The sequence below is a fragment of the Aedes albopictus genome, chromosome 3 (assembly GCF_035046485.1).
Source record: "Aedes albopictus strain Foshan chromosome 3, AalbF5, whole genome shotgun sequence".
NCBI classification, from domain to species: Eukaryota; Metazoa; Arthropoda; class Insecta; order Diptera; family Culicidae; genus Aedes; species Aedes albopictus.
The window spans coordinates 345086844-345106075 of record NC_085138.1 but is presented as its reverse complement, the minus strand read 5'-3'; the positions used below and the strand labels follow the sequence as shown (position 1 = coordinate 345106075).

At 39.0% G+C, this 19232-nt stretch overlaps 1 protein-coding gene across 3 annotated transcripts in view; it reads right to left on the bottom strand.

The window, feature by feature from the left end:
• The window catches only part of LOC109432666 (OTU domain-containing protein 7B), a 40496-nt gene extending 22035 nt beyond the window's left edge, over positions 1 to 18461 (bottom strand). For 2 of the 3 annotated variants that reach the window (XM_029865081.2, XM_062843173.1), the window contains exons 1-4: positions 18056 to 18461; positions 11021 to 11620; positions 2548 to 2737; positions 2355 to 2476 (exon numbers count right to left, since the gene is read on the bottom strand). In XM_029865081.2, coding sequence (XP_029720941.2) covers positions 2355 to 2476; positions 2548 to 2737; positions 11021 to 11620; positions 18056 to 18176 — 1033 coding nt within the window. In that variant the 5' untranslated portion in view covers positions 18177 to 18461. The remainder of the gene's footprint in view (positions 1 to 2354; positions 2477 to 2547; positions 2738 to 11020; positions 11621 to 18055) is intronic. The other variant, XM_062843174.1, reaches the window with a different exon arrangement.
• Between the last annotated feature and the right edge of the window lie 771 nt (positions 18462 to 19232).

Here is a 19232-nt window from a genome sequence, read left to right as displayed (position 1 = left end):
TCAGCATAAATTCAACAATTCAAGTTGGAATCCAAGGCTAATGAAAAAGTATTAGAAATCTCTGTTGTAATTTCTGAAAGTATCACTTGAGGAACTCCGGAAGCTGTCCTTGTCGAAACTCCAGCAGAAATCTCTGCATATTCCTGCTGGAAACCTTTTACCCAGCAAAAAGAAAATGCTTGAGGGAACTCTGTAATAAATCACTAGAAGAAATTTAAAGCTTCGAGGTCGTCGTGTCGTTAGTTTCACCAAGCATAGATGTAGCCATGTTTGACTCCCGCTGCCGCGAACAGGTTAAACTGTGTCGCTGAGCACTTGCATGCTAGTCTGTTGCCTGGTGTCATACTTCATTCAAAGAGGAAAAAGCTCACTGGCAGCATTGGATATCTTAGTTGATGTCTTGAAAAAAAATCCAGGAAAAGCCACTGGAAGAATACCATGAAAAATTTGTGAAGAAATTGGAAGAGGAATCCGTGAACTTACTCAAGGGAATACCTTGAGAAAATGCAAATTGATATCCCAGAAGCAACACAACTTATAGGATTCTTCAATCACTTGTAACTTTTCCAGAAATTCTTCTAGGCTTGCCCAAAAAGTTCCTTTTGGGATTCCATTAGGTTATATCATACCATTCTGCTTGACTATCTCTTGGAATTCGATGAGAGCCTCTGACCCCTAGGATTTCTTCAGAAGTTTCTTTTCGGTTTAACCGAAATATCCCTTCTGAAATTTGTAATGGAGTTTCCTCGGAGATTTTTTCAGGAACTCCATCAGGAATCGGACTCATTGAGGAAATCATTGTGTTTTAACCAAGACATCCTCTTGAAATTTCTCCAACAGTTGGTTTCGAGATTCACGAAGTTCTTCCGGTTCTTTCCCCACTGGAATTCCTTCAAGATTATTTTCAGAAATTCTTGATGATATTCCTTCAGAAGTTTCTGGGATTCGTTGTTATAGGATTTTATCAGGAGTTCCTTCTGGGTTTCTTCAAAAAGTTTCTTCTGGTATTTTTGTTTCCGAAAATCCTTCTAGTACTGATTAAAAATTAATCCGGGAGTTCTTCGTAGGATTCCTGCAAGAGTTGTTTTTGATCGTTGTGCAGCACGATTTTTTTCAGGAACTTCAATTTTGAATACTTTTAGGGATTTTGCTGGTTTCTATCTTTATTCGTCTTTGGAAATTCTCCATGATTACTTACTTATTACTATTCTATAGTTTATTCCTCCAGGAATTGCTTTTGTGAATGCTCCAGAAATGTTGCCGGAGTTATTTCTGAGAACACTCCAGGAGTTCCTTTTGAAAATCCTCTAGGAGTTTATTGTTGAAATCCTTCAGAAGTTCTTTCTAGGAATCCTGCAGGAGTTCTTTGAAAGAAACAGACTGAACTGTATTCCCATAAAGGAACCAAAGGAAGAAATCCTTTGAGAAATCTGGAGGAATCTACAGAAGGCAAACAAGGTGGAATTCCTAGCAGAAGTTACTGGTGTTATCCAAAATGTTTAGCATTTATGGAGTTATCGAAATATGAAGCTTCTGGATGAAAATCCCATATAAAAATTATGTAAGAATCCATAGAAGGAAGTTAACGGAGCCCGGAGGAATCTCCAGAAGGAACACCAATGAAAGTGCCAAAATAAGCTAATGAAATGATGCAATATTTACAGCTGAACAAAAATGTGTTGTAAGCTACTGTGGCGTATATGTCTTTCATGTCATCATGGGTGGTTACTTCTAACACATTCATGGATTCATTGATTAGTTGACTCAAGATTAATGTAACGCTATAAATGATGAGTTTTCAGGGAAAGTTTTTCATAAAATGTTAAATGTTGATTAAATCGGAGTGATAAAAATGGAGCATGACAAAAATGTAACATAGGGTCTGGGATAATTTGGGCAGGGGGACCTATTTTGGGCACTTATAGCAATGAATCCCTTGAGGAACTCCAGGAGGACTTCTAGAAGGAATCCGTGGAAAAAACTTCAAGTTCAAGAGGAATCATTGGAGAATTTGTAGAGAGAATTTCTAGAAGAACTCCAGAGAAAAAAACTTGAAAGAACTCTCACAAAAACTCTAGATGAAATCATAGCGAAAACCCTCAATGAATATCATAAGGAATCCGAGGAGAAGGTCCAGAAAAAGATCCATAATAAATATCTAGAGGTACTTCAGAAAGAATCCCTGGAGAAACTAGAGCAGGAATGCCTAGAGGGATTGAAACAAGAATACTTAATAAATGTCAGGAGAAATTTCTCCTTAGTGGAAGCGATGTTTTCCATACTGATTCTGTGTAGATTGACTACTGAGAAAAATATTGAGAGTCCCGAATTCTACCATTTTCCGAATAGCTTACCTGCTGTTGTTAACGGCCATAGCTTCCGACACACCCCGGAGTCGTACCACCAGTTCAGGCGATTGGTCGCCTCCAGCGAGTTGAGTGTCGACGTATCAACCAGATCCTTTTCGAGAAATTTCCTGTAGAGAAAAAGCGCAAAGTTAGCTATCTACGCATCGAATCCGTCACAAGCAGCACGTGCAAAACTCACCGGAACTCCTCCGTGTACTTGGTCAGATCGGGCAGCGTGAAAGTGTAGTCGGGCGTGTCGATAAAGTTGAGATTTTTCTCGTTCTGCTCGTGGCACTGGGTGTGGAAGTCCATCTCGAACTCTTGCCGGGCCCGGGACACCAGGTTCACATTTTCCGTAGCACGCGAGATGCCCCGTTCGAGCTTTTTGCCTACATGTTTAGAGCAATCAATATCGCCGGGCCGGGTGATGATGTCGCCGGATGTCGTTTGTTCGTTCGTGGAGAGGAGATAGGAAAAAAAGAACACGGGAGAAATACAAGCGATATTAGTTTTGAAGGCTTGTAAGAACGACGGGGGGATGCTACAATTATATTTTTGTCGTCGAATGTTAGCAACTCGAGGCGAACAACCATGCAGTCGAGAATCGAGCCAAAAAAGAAGTTTTATGTGGAAGCGGCTATGGTGAGGAAATAAGGACAAGGGTAAAAGCAAAAGTGCAGTGCAGTAGTAATAACAGTAAATATGTAGAGCGGATGATATCTTCAGTGCACTTTTTTTTTCTTCTTCTTCGGATGGTGGGTGAGTATGATAGTGAGAACACGTGGATGCTTTTAGGCGAAATGAAAACTATTTTCGGTCGTAGCGTAACAGGGAAGCAATAGTAGTAAAATTGAATGTAGACTTATCACAACATGTTATAGGCAGATAACTACAGAAAATGGTACTGCAATGGTGTGTAAAACTTTGTATGATAGTTCGTTGGTGGTAATTCGTAACTGAATATACCGTGGAGGGCCCATATTCTGCGCACCTAAGACTTTTTCAATTTCAATCAGCTGTAACAAATTCTAAATCGAACCGATTTGGCTGAATTTTTGACCGCACATAGTTATTAGCTTTGTAAATAAGAGAAAAATATAATTCTTATACAAATCACTCAATTTATATGTAAAATTATGAAAATTCTAAAGTGTGTCTTTGTTCCTAATTCTGCGCACCCATTTTTGGAATGTTCCTTATTCTGCGCACTAGTGTTCCTAATTCTGCGCACATGAGAAAAACTCTAAAAAGATAACATATTGTAGTGAGAACATGATTCATAGATTAAATTCAATTGAATTCTTCATTTTCAACTTTTATACGACATTACGACCATATTGAAACTTTGCATGTCCCCAACATTGATACTACCTACTTTGATTACTGAGTAAAGGGAATTTCAATCATAACACACAAAAGGATTTTGTAGCATTAGCATTATCGAATACTTGTACGTAAAGTTTTTTAGTTATCCGCATATGCACATATTAGTAAAATTTACTTTCATTTCTAAAGGCATTATAAACTTTTTCGCCATGACAAGGTGGCAGAATTTTTGTTTGCAAACTGAGACTTCTTTCTTGTCTAACTCCAGGGTTTCCATTGTTTACGAAAATTCCATGTAAACTCACATCATATATCGCATTTGACGAATGCTTGCATGATTACATAAAATTTCCCCAGAGGTTGATAGCAAATGTTTAAAACAAGTGATTAGTCCGGTCACAAACTATCAGATCAAAAATGCAAGAATCGTAAATTAGTTTTCAAAGTTTATAAACTAACTTATTGAGACGTAATTACATTCACCGGATTTCTAGAAACATAGAATATACTAGTTATAACTATGTTGGCATTTATATGATGTTTGTTTATTAATTACATGTTCAAAACTTAGTGTTGAAATGTCTGCGCAGAGTTAGGACCACTATTTAATACCGGTTCCTAATTCTGCGCACCTAAGAAGAACAAGAAGATTAAGCAAGGAAGAAGAAAACTCAATTGTTTTTTGCCGATTCTGATTCCTCGAAGACAGCAGTACAGGATGCGCATGGAAAAGCAGACATTCTCTTCATTATTTATGTCGCAAAATGCTTCAGCTCATGAGGCAACTTTTTAGCAGCTTCGCTAACGGACACAGATTTCAGGCAATTTCCAGTACTTGTAACATCATTTTATTTTTTTACAAAATAATGGTCGTTGATTTCAAAAATTTTTCTTCACAAACTTTTTCATTACTATTGAAACAATATTCAAAAAATATATTTGAAGCTAATATTGAACTAGCGCCCACGATTTTGTGGTATATTCGCGAAAGTGCGCCGAATTAGGGACTGCGCAGAATTAGGGCCGGTCACGGTACCACTTTCAATATGGTAAACATCAAATTGCAAACTGGTGTGTCATGTCTCGAGAATGTGTGCTTGTCACACAACGCAATCATCACTACATTCGTCTCTTTCGGTTCAATGGATGTAGCTTTCGAAAGCTTCTCGAAAATGGGACGTGCTTCTATGTAGAAGCAAAAAGTTTTTGACATCCTTTCTTCTAAAATTCTTAGAACGTATGGTCGATAATCACATCGGTGATGTTCATCTGACTAACATGACATTTCATGTAGTCTAATGTAGTGAGATTAGTAGGCATGATATTCTCACTGCGAATCTTTTTACAGAATGTTAAAACTTACGATATATTAAGTTTGACTTTTTTCTTCGATACCAATTTTATTCCATGAATGCTCAAAAGCCGGCATCTTTTCTCGACATTACGTCAAGCAGCGATTATGGAAATGGAGTGTTTGTGGATGCTCCCAAGGAGGAGACCCCCACTTTTGTGGTTTCTTGTAGCAGACCGAAAAAAAAGGATAACTCTAGCCCAGACAATTCCATTCCTACTCGTGAAAAATTTGTTGATTCACGTGCCTGGCAGATGAATAGGAACGTCAATTCTTGATTCCAGCACCGAAGGTCTCACAAATTCTTCTGATTCCAATGGCATGTAAGATGCGGATGTAAGATCTCCGACCGTTTGGACGGGAACCTACTATGGGCACTTCTGCTATAACTCAGTCAATTTCAAACAGATTGGCTTGAATTTTTGAACATGGCTAGATACTGTACGTATCTGATCGTGTCCCAAAGTACTTCGGTTCAAAATTGGCTGAATTATAGCAGCAACTGCTCAAAATAGGTCCCCCTGATCAAATGGTCCCAGATCCTACAACTTCTTGAAATACCGGCGGCGGGTGGCAATAGGAATTGGGGCTTCAGCTACATCAGGCAGTTCTTCTGGATGAGTCAACCATTGTAGTACAATATGGAATATGTACATCACCGAGTAAGATTTCCCACGGTAGTTTTGTCGTTGGCACTAGAACGGCGATATCGTAGCGAGAGTGCATTTAGTTCACATGCAGCTTCGGTCTACCGCTGTTTTCCAGCGATACGGTGTAATGAACGGAACCTTTCTGTTCGATAATTCGACCTGGCATCCATGACTTGGACGAAAAAGCTCAAATTTCGACGACACAGTGTGTGTTTAATTGACAAATTGAAACAAATTTGTGAAAAAAGCATCACTTGTTTTGATGGGATTCGAACCCACGACTCCGTATCGCTAGTCCGGCGCTTCGACCAACTAAGCCACAGAGCGAATTACAAATTTGCGGAATAGCAAGTCAAACTGGAATCAAAGCAGCACCTTAACCGGGTCCGTCTTTTACAACTTTATTTCTTTTTCGGCTTAGATTTCGAATGAAATTTAAGCATCCGTTTTTGAGTTAACTCTTAGTCTTGGAAGCCATAACCTCCGAACATAAACATCAACAGTCGAATCCTCAAGAAAGTTACTAGGAGATTCCTTCTGAAATGCATAAATACTTATTCCGAGAAAAAGGTTTCAAGAAATCCAGGAATTCCTTCAATGACATCCTTGTGGATTCCTCCAGTAACTGTTCCTGAAATGTTTGTAAAGATTCCAGCAGAAATTCATTCAACAATTCCTACAAGGAATACTTCAGAAATTCATACAAAAACTTTTGCAGGAATTTCCCCAGGAATTCTTACAGAAATTTCTTTAGTAGCCTTTCAGAAATTCATCCAGGAATTCCTTCAGGGATTCCTCTATAGATTTCGGCAGGAAATGCCCAATAGATTTGAACAGGAGTTACTCCAGTGAATTCTGCAGGTATCTTTGTAGACATTTCCCCGTATATGCATGCGAACAATCTTCCAAAAAATTCCGCAGCAACATCTGCTTACAGGTTTTTTACATTAATTCTTCCGGGTATTTCTCCAGAAGTTTTTCCAGGGCTACTTCCAGAAAATGCTTCAAAAAATTCTCCAAAGATTTCTCTGAGATTTTTGCCGGAATTTCTCTGTCTGAATGTTTCTCCAGGTATTTCTCCAGACATAGCTTGAGGAATTTCTCAGGAATTATTACTCCAGTAATTATTTATAAGTATTGTCTTCTGCACATTCCTCCGGGAATTCCCACAGAGACTGCTTCACAAATTCATGATGGGATTTGTTTGAAATTTTCTTTAGGGATTCTTTCAAAAATCTCCGAGAATTTCTTCAGATATTCCCCTAGAGATTCCTTGAGGAAATGCGTCAATTATTCCTTCAAAAAAAAAAATCAGTAAATTTGTCCAGATTTTATTTTGTTCTCAAATATCCAAAAAACAGGAATTTCTTCAAAGCTTGCTACATAAATTTCTCAAGGTATACATCCAGAAATTCATTCTGGGACTCCTCTAGGGATTCCTTACAGGGTTCCTCCTGAAGTCTTTCAATTATTTTAAGAACTTCTCAAGAAAATCCTTCAGGGAAAAAAATTCTTTAATGAACTTTTCCAGAAATTATCTTTTGAAATTTTTGAAAAAAAAACACAGTATTTATGCAGAAATTCCTTCAGAAATTTATCTAGGCATGCTTCCTGGATTTCCATCTGGAATTCCTCTGGAGAGTATTACAGGAATTCCTTGAGTGGCTCTTGTAAGTATTGTCTAAAAATTCCTATGAAATTTCTCAAGAGATTCTTCTGCACATTCCTCCGGGTATTTCCCCAGAAGTATCACCAGGAGTATCATCAGGTATTCTTCAGAGAATCCTTGAGGAAATCCTTCAATTATTCATTCGAAAAAAAAAATCAATAAATTTCCCTAGATTTGTTTTATACTGAAATATTGAAAAAAATCAGAAATCCCTACAGGGATTCTTCCAGTAATTTCTCCAAAGATTGCTTCATAAATTTTTCAAGGTATACATCCAGAAAATCCTTGTGGGACTTCTCTGGGGATTCCTTACAGGATTCTTCCTGAAATCTCTCAATTCTTTTATGAACTTCTGAAGAAAATCCTCCAGGGAGAAATTTTCTTCAATGAACTTTCCTAAACAAAATATCTTTTGAAAATTTTGAAAAAAAAATCAGACCTTATGCAGAGATTTCTTCAGGCATCTAGGCATGCTTCCAGGATTTCCATCTGGAATTCCTCTGGAGATTATTGCAGGAATAGCTTGAGTGTCTCTTTCAGAGTGGGACTTTCGGAGATTCTCCAGGCATTTATACAAAGTTGCCTCCATGTGTTCTCCAAAAATTTCCTCCAGGAATTTCTTTAAAAAATCCTCCCAGAATCTCTTCAGATTTTTTTTTATTTCTTCAGTAATCATTCAGTAATGATTCCTTCATTCTTTTATGATTTTTTCAAGAAAATCCTCCAGAGATTTTTTCAATATTTCTACCTGAGCTTTTTTTTCAGAAATTTCGGAAAATTCACGAATCCTTACAGAGATTCTACCAGGAATTCCTCCAGGAGTCCTTTCGGAAGTGTATCTGTTTAAGCTTCCAACGGTTTTTATAGGATTCCTCTAGAGATTATTGCAGGGATTCCTTGAGACTCTTACAAGAATTCCAGATTCTCCCGGCATTCTTCCAATGGTTCCTTCAGGCACTTCTTCATGTGCTCCCAAAAAAAAAAACTCCAGAGATTCCGTCAAAGATTTATTCAAGAGATTGTAAAAAATCAACAGCGATTCCTTCCGTAATTGCACATTTTTTTCTAAAACTTCTTCCAGGGTGTTTTTTTTCTTGAAATTTCTCCACCAATTTTCCTAGAAAATTCAATATGAAGAGCTTTTTTCTAGGAAATGTAACGTCAATGCTTCAGGAATTCTCAAGAGTTTCCTCCAGCGATTGCTGCATAAATTTCTCAAGTGAATTATTCAGATTTGTTCTTCAAAAATTGTTTCTAAAATTCAAAAACGGGTTCTCTGGAGATTTTCTTCGGAAATTCCTCTAGGAAATGTTGCTCGACATTTCTATGGATTGATCCATCCAGGAATGTCTTAAGAAATTCTTCTAACAATTCCTCCTAATGGATTTCCAAGAGCGCTTTTCGGTAGTTCCTCGGAAAATCTTCCAAGGTTTTCTTTAGAAATTTTATCAAGATCATTTTTAAGAATTCCCGCAGAATTTCTAAAATTACTACAGTAGGGAAGTAGGTAGATTGTTAGGGTAAGGACTAGGACAGACGATAGGATCGAGGGTTAGAATAGAGCGTACAGTAGAGAGTTAGGATATGGGATAGGGTAGAAATTTAGGATAGAGGGTAGGGAAGGCAGTAAGTTAGAGTGGAGAATAGGGTAGAGAGTCAGGGTAGAGAGTAGGGTGAAGAAATTAGATGACGTGAGATGAGATTTTCGCGGAATACTTTCAGGCAAGGATGGGATCATTCATTTGCAATCATTTACATTCACTTGCTGTTAACTCGCTTCAGAAACATCGCAGCAAAAATCAATGTATGGAACACTTTTTCATTTTTGTTTTACCTGAAACTTTGTAGAAGAATGTATTAGCGTAGAATCAATAGTTAAGTCAACAGAAGGCATCAAACGCAACTCTCCACGGCGTGAATGTAATTTAAATTCTCCGCGTGGAGAGTTGCCTTCACAGCTCGCTAACGACTTTGGTATGCGTGTGCGACCCTAATATTATTCGGGAAACTTTCAGATAAAACTACAAGGTTAAATCCATCCATACATTGTTTTTCGATAGTATGCCTCTGAACTGAGATAATAGCAAGTGAATGTGATTCTTTGCAAATGAATGGTCCCATCCCTGCTTTCAGATATTCTTTCCCGGATTTCCTCAGGCAACCCCCTTGCGACTCTTCTCAGGACTTCTCCTAGGATTCTTCCAGATGTTTCTTCCGGATTCCCTATGGGGATTTCTCCTGGAATTCCTTCGGTAATTTCTGCAGGGATTGCTTTAGAAAATCCTGAAAGGATTCTTCTAGGCACTCTGGTCGGAATTTCTTCAGGCATTCCTGCTGGAATTTCTTTAAAGATTCCTCCCGAAACGGAACATGAAAGAATATAAGTTTTTGCCGAGATTTTGGCAATCGTGGAGGGATTCATTTGGGTATTATTGCCGGAATTCCTGATGGAATTCCTGCAAAATAAAGTTCTTGAGTTTCTTCAGGGATTTGTTCGATAATTCCTTCCGGAATTTCTCTTATGATTCTGTAAAGGATCCTGTTAGGCTTCTAGCCGGGATTTCTATCGTGATTCCTCTAAGGATTCAGATATTATCTGCGGGATTCCTCCAGAAATTTCTTCGAGGATTTCTGCCGCGATCGCTTTGGAAAATCCTGAACGGATCCTTTCAAGTATTCTAGCCGGCAATTATTCAGGGATTCCTGCTGGGATTACTTACGGATTCCTCCTGGCATTCTTTTAAATTTTTCTGCCAAGATATAGTCAGAGAATCCTAGTGGAATCCTTTTAGGTATACATGCCGGTATTCCAGCTGGAATCTTGAAAAAATCTTCCCAGGATGTTTTCAGGGATTCCTGCCTAGCTTTTAGCCGAGATTCTACTCGGGATTCTTCCAGATATTATTTCAAGAATTCCTTTAGGAAATCATCTCGAGATTTCTTCAGGGATTTCTGCCGGGATTGCTTTAGAAAATCTTGAAAGAATTCGTTCAACAAGGGTTATAGTCGGCATTCCTGCACAGATTACTGCTGGAAGATCACATCCAGGATTTTGCGAAGGATTACTTTAGGGGTTCCTAGAATTTCTTCAACGATGTCTGCTGGTAGTCTGTTAAAAAATCCTTCAGGAGATCTTTGCGGGATTCTTTTTGGAATTCGTGCAACCATTCCTGCTGGAGTCCCTTCAACGACTACTCTCGTTATTTTTTGCATTCATCAAGGAATTTCACCAATAATTCCTCCCGAGATTACTTCAATTATTGTTTCAGGGATTCCTGCGGAGCTTTGAGCCGGGATTGCTTCCGTGATTTATTTAAGGATCTCATCAGAGATTCTGCACGGGATTTCTTCTGTGATTACTTCAGGAACTTTTGCCGAAGCTTCTAGTTTACTGCTTACTGTCATCTATCGGTTTACACTTTATAAAAAAACTTTCTCAGAAAACCATTCTCAAAAAACTTGAAGTGCACAAGGATGCATAGAATTTCTGAGAAATAGATTCTAGTCAATATTTTTGTGATTGTTGAATGAAGAGTAATGGTTTTTTGAAGCTTGATTTAAAAACGCAACACATTTTCACTAGCAATGTTCCTAAAACTTCGCACACCCTTGCAATACAAAAAGCAAACCGAAAAAGCTTATTTAAAAATTACTAATAACTAAGAAAAACACCTACAATCAAAAATATCTATCGAGTCGGTTTTGGTGAGCATTGGTTTCAGCAGCCCCGCCGAGGACGACGACAACGTCCCATTACTGTAATGGTTGTGGTGTTGATGGTGGTGGTGCTGCTGCTGCTGCTGTTGCAGCTGATGATGCTGTCCGTTTTTGACGATGGACCCCGTCGTCGACAGGTGATTGTGATGTTGATTCGATCCGCCGCAATCGACACCACCACCCCCGCCTCCGCTGCTGTTGCTACTGGTCACGCTGGTCGTGCTGGACCGCGGCCCCACCACCGGGTGACTACTAGTGGTGTTACTATTGCTACTACGGTGGTGGAGGGGGGCGTGATGCACCTGCTGCTGCTGCTGATTGCTACCGCTATACGATGATGGAAAACTAGCGGATGATGGGGACTGCTGCAGCCGGGCTAGGGGTGGCTGCTGGGCCGCTATTGCCAGCGATGAAGACGACGGGGTGATAGCAGGAAGATATTTCGGAGGTGGTGATGTGGTGGTGGTTGTACTGGGTGGTGGTAGTGGCGGTTGTTGTGCTTTCATTAATATCTCATTGTCAATTTGCTTGCTGTTGAAATACTCGGTCGTTGATGTGTCTGTATGTGTGTGCGTGTATGTATGCACGATTGTATGTGTGACGGTTGGTTGAACCGAAAATCCACCAGCAGTTGTGTGCACGAACGAGTTTTTCGGGGTGTTGAATGTTGGAGGTGTGAGTCGGTTTGTGTGGAAGCGAATTCAGGTGATGATGCGGTTTTGGTACACCGCGCAATCAGGATTCACACAAAATGCGCGACGCGGGACGTGTGGTTTCCATGGGAGGGATAAAAAATGGAACGAGAAAAGATGGAAAAGCTAGATTAACAATCGGTTGGATACGTTGTAAATGAGGATAGTTTATAAAAGGTGCCAAATGGAGTTGTAAAACGAGGGAAGTAAATGATGGTTGAGCTCCTACCAGTTTGAAGAACTAGTACTATATTCTTTGTATCAAATTCAGATCATTACCTATACACTATTTTTAAAGAATCGTAACGTTAACGACAAATCGAAATCAATAGCTTATTTACAGTATGCGGCAGGAAAAAATGCGAAAGTGTTTTTCAACTTCAAACCTCATTTTCGTCCATTTGACATTAACCAATCTATGTTTCAACGTTCCATGATCTATAATAGGCTAGTTTTCTGAAAAGTTAATTAAAAAAATTCCCATTTTGGTCACTAACCTTTACAGGGCAGCGCCTGAAGATGAAGACAACCAGAATTTTCAAACCGCAGAAAATCGCACAGGTCGCTAAATTTCGCATCTGATAAAACAAAATTTTTGATTTTCTCTACAATACCATCAAATATATGTACTTATTTCATCTGGTATGTGAAACTACATGGCTCTGGATCAGTGTGGTCTGGTTGTTCATCGAATTTGAGCTAATTTTGATACTGTTATAGTCATTTTGTTTAATGACCATTGGGCGCGCAGTTTATTGATATCCACTTATTAGGCCTACATTATCACATGTTAAACATCAAATATGTTCATTTTTATTTTTCAGTGCTAGAATATAGACATTGATTGATACACTGTCATGAAAAAATAGTCATATATATCCCATATTTAGCGTGTAATAGTGCCTTGAACTTTTCGCATTTTTTCCTGCCGCACCCTGTAATATTTATCATATTAAAGATTTGATATTCTAGTCTAGTCTAGTTTACACAGCCATTCATTAAAAGAATCCTGAAAAACGATAGAATCGACAGCTTCTACCGTTTTTCTTGTCATTATTAATGCTTGCAGTACATTAGAAATGCATTACAAGTATTAAAGCGACCTGTGCAGCGTCATTGAATACAATTAAACTAAACAATGGAATGGCAACATCTCGACAGCCACTCCATATAGTATGTACCTATTACACTAGTTTACAGCATTTTTGAACTCGGTAAGCTTATGATCATTTTTAGTGTAGAATCATGCCCTGAGTTCGAAAACGCGAAAGAAAAAAATTACAGTAGAGCGGAAATTTTTTCGACTTTCCATACAAGGTTGATGATTCTAAATCGATTTTTGTTCTATTTTTAAGCAAAGTCGCTCACTTCAAACATCTCATTCTCCGTAATCATTGCTCCGATTGAGCTGAAATTTTTACTGTAACTCGCCTACATATGATATGTCAAATCAATGTCGAGAAAGAATTTTCAAATTGTTTTTTTCTTATTGAAAAAAATACATTTCTTCAAGAATTTTTGGGAATTTTGCTAAAATTTAACGAGTTCGTCCCTAAAACTCGCCAATATCTTGAATTTCATCAATCTGACGCAAAACCTGTATTCAGACGATCGAATGGTATTGTATTCAGCTTTTAATTTATGGAAAAAGATTTAAAATTGGTTGAACAAAACGCAGTATATTTGAATTTAAGTAAATTGCATATTTTGAAAAGTTGTAAAACTCGATATTGAGCTAAAACTCAAAAACTGTTCTACTTAAAATTTTTTGAAGGTCGGTTTCGAAATCAGGGCTAAATTGTGCTTCAAAAATTTTGGTCGTTGACAGAAGTTCATGACTTTCGTTTTATTTTGTAAACTTGTGTTATAGATGTGAACCAAAAACAATGGGAGTGACGTTGCTCAGAAAGTTACTGTCACTCCATTGGAGATCCACTTCCTGGGATGGGACACAGGAATTTAATCTTAATGTTCTGGTTCGAAAACCTGGCGCTTAAGCCTAGGCTACTCGCTCTTACCGCATGAAAGATTTGATATTCGCACAAAATAGGGTAGAAGCTTCAGTTTTGCCCAGTCCGGAGTTTTGGCCATAGTGCGGTATTCAGCCAAATCGGCATTAATTTATTTTCCACTAGTAGTTCCTAGTGTAATATGATGGTTGAAGCTGTGAAAACCATACATTGTGATTAAAAACTGGAAGAAAATAATGTTTCTTAAAAAATCAGCTCCCAAATGTCTATTTTAGCCAGGGTGCTTCTAATTTGGCCACTTCCATAAGAAATAGGGTAGAAGCTTCAGTTTTGGCCAGTCCGGAGTTTTGGCCATAGTGCGGCATTGAGCCTGTTAAATTAAGCGATGATAATAAGCGTAATTTTTTTTTTACTAGTAGATCCTAATACAATATGATGATTACAGCTGTGAAAACCATACATTTTGATTAAAGACTGGAAGAAAAAAATATGTTTTCTTAAAAAAAATTAGCTCCTAGGGAAGTGGAACCATCTCGGCAGGGGTCCTATTTTGGGCACTTTTCTGCTATAACTCAGCCAATTCTGAACCAATTGACACAATTTTTGGAACGCGATGGGATACGAATAGTATCTAGCCGTGTACAAAATTTCAAGTCAATTGGTTTGGAATTGACTGAGTTATAGGAAAGAGTGCCCAAAATACCGGCCGCTACCCAAGTGGTTCGCTACCCTATATGTCTATTTTGGCCAGGGTGCTTCTAATTTGGTCACTCCCATAAGAAATATACGTGATTGGCCAAAATAGAAACCAAAGTTGATAATATGGCCAAACTGTGGCAATGCTTCTATTTTAGTCTATGGGTTAAATATTGAACAAACTCTAAGAATCCGAAATCACATTTTGAAGAATCGCAAGAAAACATTATAGCACGGCCGTAGCCGGAGGTTGGCAAGGGGCCACGAATCCAGAGATTCCTTCGAGAATTTTAGGGGGTTCACCAGACATTCCTCCGAAAATTTCTCCTGGGATATCTTTGGAGGTTCCTCCAGTGATTGTACCAGTGCTTTTTTCGAGGATTCCTACAAGAATTTCTCCAGGGATTCCCGGAGAATTTTTAAAAAGAGATCGTTATAGGTATTTCTGCAGATATTCCTTCGGAGATTTCTTTAGAGATTGCTCCAATAATTCCATCTAGAATCATTTGAAGTATTTTTTGCAGAAATTTCTTCCAGGATTTCTTTTAGAAAAATCTACTAGTGATTATACAGAAATTAATCCAGGAATACATACAAGATTTCCTACAAAAAATCTTGAGATCATTCAAGGATTCCTTCAATAATGCATCCAAAAACTAGTGCAGACATGGAATTCTAGAATTCTTTCAGGAACTCCTCCAGGAATTCTTCCTGCAATTTTTCCAGGGATTCCCCCAAGCATTCCACTAAGAACTCTTATAGAGATTTCTCCAGGAATTGTACTAGAGATTCCTCCTGGAATTCCTCTAGAAATTCCTCTTGGAATTCCTCCAGAAAATTTCTCCTTAAATTTCTCCTATAAACTTTCAGGATTTCCTCCTAGAATTTCTGACACATTCTACCGTGACGTTACAATGTTTTGACGCCTTTTTTGTCAGATTTACCACTGTATCTCATCAATACGACCGAAAAACCTCAAATATTTTACAACGTTGTAACGTCACGCAACTAATTCGCATTTTGGATATACTTTTCCAATGAAAACTAAAAGTTCAACTGCTCATACTTATCGCAAATTTTACAAGGAATCCGAATATGCAAAAATATTTGAGGATTTCGGTCGTATTGATGAGATACAGTGGAAAATCTGACAAAACAGGCGTCAAAACGTTGTAACGTAACGGTAGAATGTGTCTTCTTCAGAAGTACCTCTAGGAATTCCTCCAGGCATTCTTCCAGGAATTCATCATGGCATCCTTTCAGAAGTTCCTCCAAGGAGTCTTCCAGGAATTCCTTCTAGAATTCCTTCAGGAATTTCTCTAGGAATTCCTGCAGGCATTCTTCAAGGAATTTCGTCAGGGACTTCTCCAGGAAGTATCTCAGGAATTCCTCCGGGGATTCCTTCAGGAAATGATGCAGGAATTCCTTCAGGAATAACTCCAGGAATTTCGCCATGGATTCCTTCAAAAAATCCTCCAGGAATTAATCCAGAGATTCCAGAGGAATCCATTCTGGAGTTACTACTGGACTGGAGTTACTTCTGGAGTTACTACACAAGAATTTCTGCACAAGGGATTTCTACAGGAATTCATCCAGGCATTCTTTAAGGCATTCCTCCATGCATTTTCCAGGAATTTCTGCAGAAATCCATCCAAGAAGTCCTCCAGAAATTCCTCTAGGAATTCCTTCACATTTTCTTTTCAGAACTCCTCTAGGGATTTCTGCAAAAAAATCGTGAAGGAATCCAGTCATCCTTCCAAGATTTTTTCCAGGAAATGCTCCAGCAGTTGGTCCAGAAATTCCTCCAGACATTTCTCCAGGTATTCCTTTTGAAAAACCTGCAGGGATCCCCCAAGAATACCTCAACGGATTCCTCCAGAAATTCTCCAGGAATAATATTTCAGGGATGCATACAGGAGGCTGAAAGTTCTCCAAGAAGTTATCCAGGAATTCTTTCACAATTTTTTTCGAAGTTTTCTTTCGAAAGCTCATCCACGTTTTGTTCAGGAATTCATCCATGAATTCCTTCAAGAATACCTCCTGGAGCTCCAGCAAAGGAATTTCTTCAGATTCTTACGAGATTCTTTCAGGAATATATCCTGAGACTCTTCTTTTTTTCTCCAAGAAATCCTTCAAGAAGCTAATCAGGATCAGGATAATTTATTCAGGAACTTCTCCAGAGATTTTTCAAAAAGCTTTTCAGGGATTTTTTTGAGGATATTCTTCTAGAAAGTCCTTCGGAGATTCTTCCAGAAATTTTTCAAAAGATTCCTTCATAAATTCCCCGGAAATGTCTCGAGGGTTTAACCCAACGATTGTTTTAGGACTTGCCCTTGGATTCCTTCAGGAGATCCATCAGGGATTTCTTTTTGAAATCTCTGTAGGGATTTCTCCAGAAATTTCTTTTGGAATTTCTCCAAGAAGTTTCTTGAAAAAAATTTCATGGATTCCTCCGGGATGTCAGCTCAATCGAAGCATTGGTTACGGAAAACGAGATGTATAAAGGGAGCAACTTTACTTAAAAATAGAACAAACAACGATATTAAATCGTCAGCCTTGTATGGAGAGTTCGCTCTACTGTAATTTTTTTCTTCACATTTTCAAACTCAGGGCATGATTCTACACTACAACTGATCATTAGATTACCGAGTCAAAAAATGCTATAAATTAGTGTTATTTGAAAGTTCTCCGCAAATACCCCCAGGAAATTCTTTGAGAGTTTCTCCAGGGATTCCCGCCATGAATTCCTACAGGGATATCTCGAGGGATATCGGGGACATTTCTGGTTTGCAACCAAAACATGCCGGGCGACGTATCAATCTTCATGATTTCGAGAGAATGGGGCAGACAAAACTGACTAAAATATGTATCTTCTGATATGGCCGCTCCGGAACAGCTGGAACAGGTTCCGCGGGGGCCGCTCAAACACAATAACACACGAAATAATCACTTTTAGCCATTTTGAAAAACATCGAGAAAGGACAAGAAATTTCTTACGATCTGCGTACTACCCATAACAGGGAATCCTCCACATGGGTGAATGGAATAACCTGTGAGATTTATCCCAATCGATAAAAAACTGAGCTGGCGCAAATGAGCAGCAGTTTGTATGGGGTTTTCAGTCCAAATACAAGCAAGCCTTGTTGGATAAATGTACGACTCGTGCTATAAACAATATCATTTTGCAACTCGTTGCATAAATAACTACCGCTCATTTCAGTATCATAGTGACCTACTATTCCGTACAGGTTCATTATGCAGCTGAAATGAGATGCATAATGAAAAATAGTTGCATAATGTTCATTATGCAACTCATTTGAGTTGTATTCTACACATTATGCAACTCAAATGAGTTGTATTATGAAAAAAAAACATTACATAAAATTAAGTATGGAACTCGTTACAAAACTCGATTTTTCAGCATAACTGTAGAACTGTAAAAAATGACCAGAAAACCTAATCTAGCGAAATGAATATAACAACCTATTCAAAGTCAAGTAATCGTAAACCTACATGTAAATATTCTGTTCTACTTGGCAAATCCTAGATATTTACAACTCTCCCTAACAGAAATTAAACTCTAGTAAACGAACAATATACAAACAATAAAACCAAAGAACCAACATCCATCCATACCATTATAGTCGATGAGCGCCTTCTTGAGATCCCACTCCCACGACTTCAGACAGCTGACGGCGTCCTGCGTGTTGGCTCCGGTGTGCGTAATGAACTCTGTCACCAGATGGGTTGTCTCCATAGTACCGGTCCCGGTACCGTTGCCACTGCGGCTCTTCCGCTGTTGCCTGCCACCACAACAGATTCTACCACCACCACCACCCACGGACGAAGACGATGCGGACCGCTGCTGCTGTTGCCTCTGCCGACAGTGACCCGGGGGATCACTGCTTCGCCTTTGGAGCTGTTGTTGCTCTTGTTGTTGATGTTGTTGTTGTTGTTGTTGTCGTTGCCGCTTGTTGCCCTCACAACAGCCACCGCAGCAACAGCAGCAGCAACACTTGGTACACCCACCGGCGCCGGAACAGCAACGGTTATAGTTTGAGGCCGAGGCCGCGTGGCCCTTCTGGGCGGTTGACTCACTGCATGGGCGAATCCTTGCCAACAAAGTCGCCTTCTTCTGGATGGTAGGGACGTTCGACGACGACGACGATGATGCAGCTGCTGCCACGATTCGACTGTTCGAGTGTTCACAGTACACAGTTTTGGGAACCAGGAAGATGTTACTGTCTGGCGCTATTTTGATTGCTTGCTTGAGTTCGCCTTGGATCCGCCAAATAACTGTTTGTTTTTCTATCGCTAAATCATGCTGTTTTTGTGCAGCGTTCTGCCTTTCCTGTCTTGGAACATCCGGAACCTCTTCGGAATAGTGGTTATGACATTCTGTGTGTTAGTACATTGCATCGAGAGTGGGGGCGTGCAGGGTGGGATGTTGTCGAGGTTGAAGTAGTAGTTGTTGTTGCAATGATGATGATGTCGGTTGGTTGATTCCACGCCACGCGATGTTTGCCAATATGTATGATGATAGTGCAGAATGTAGTAGGGACGAGCATTGTGACGCGTAGATATAAAAAAGACAGAGAGATAAAAAAGATGAGTTATACAAATATGCATCACTCTGCTTGTTATTTGTTTTATACTAGAAAAAAGTTGTCATATTATTCTGGGAAAACAGACTGCCTTGGCGGCAATGAACAGGGAAATATATGTCATCCTAAGTTGCCTATCGGCTACAGCTGCTATAGGTTGTGAATGTATATAAAAGAGTACTAGTTATAGACAACAAAACCAGAGCACA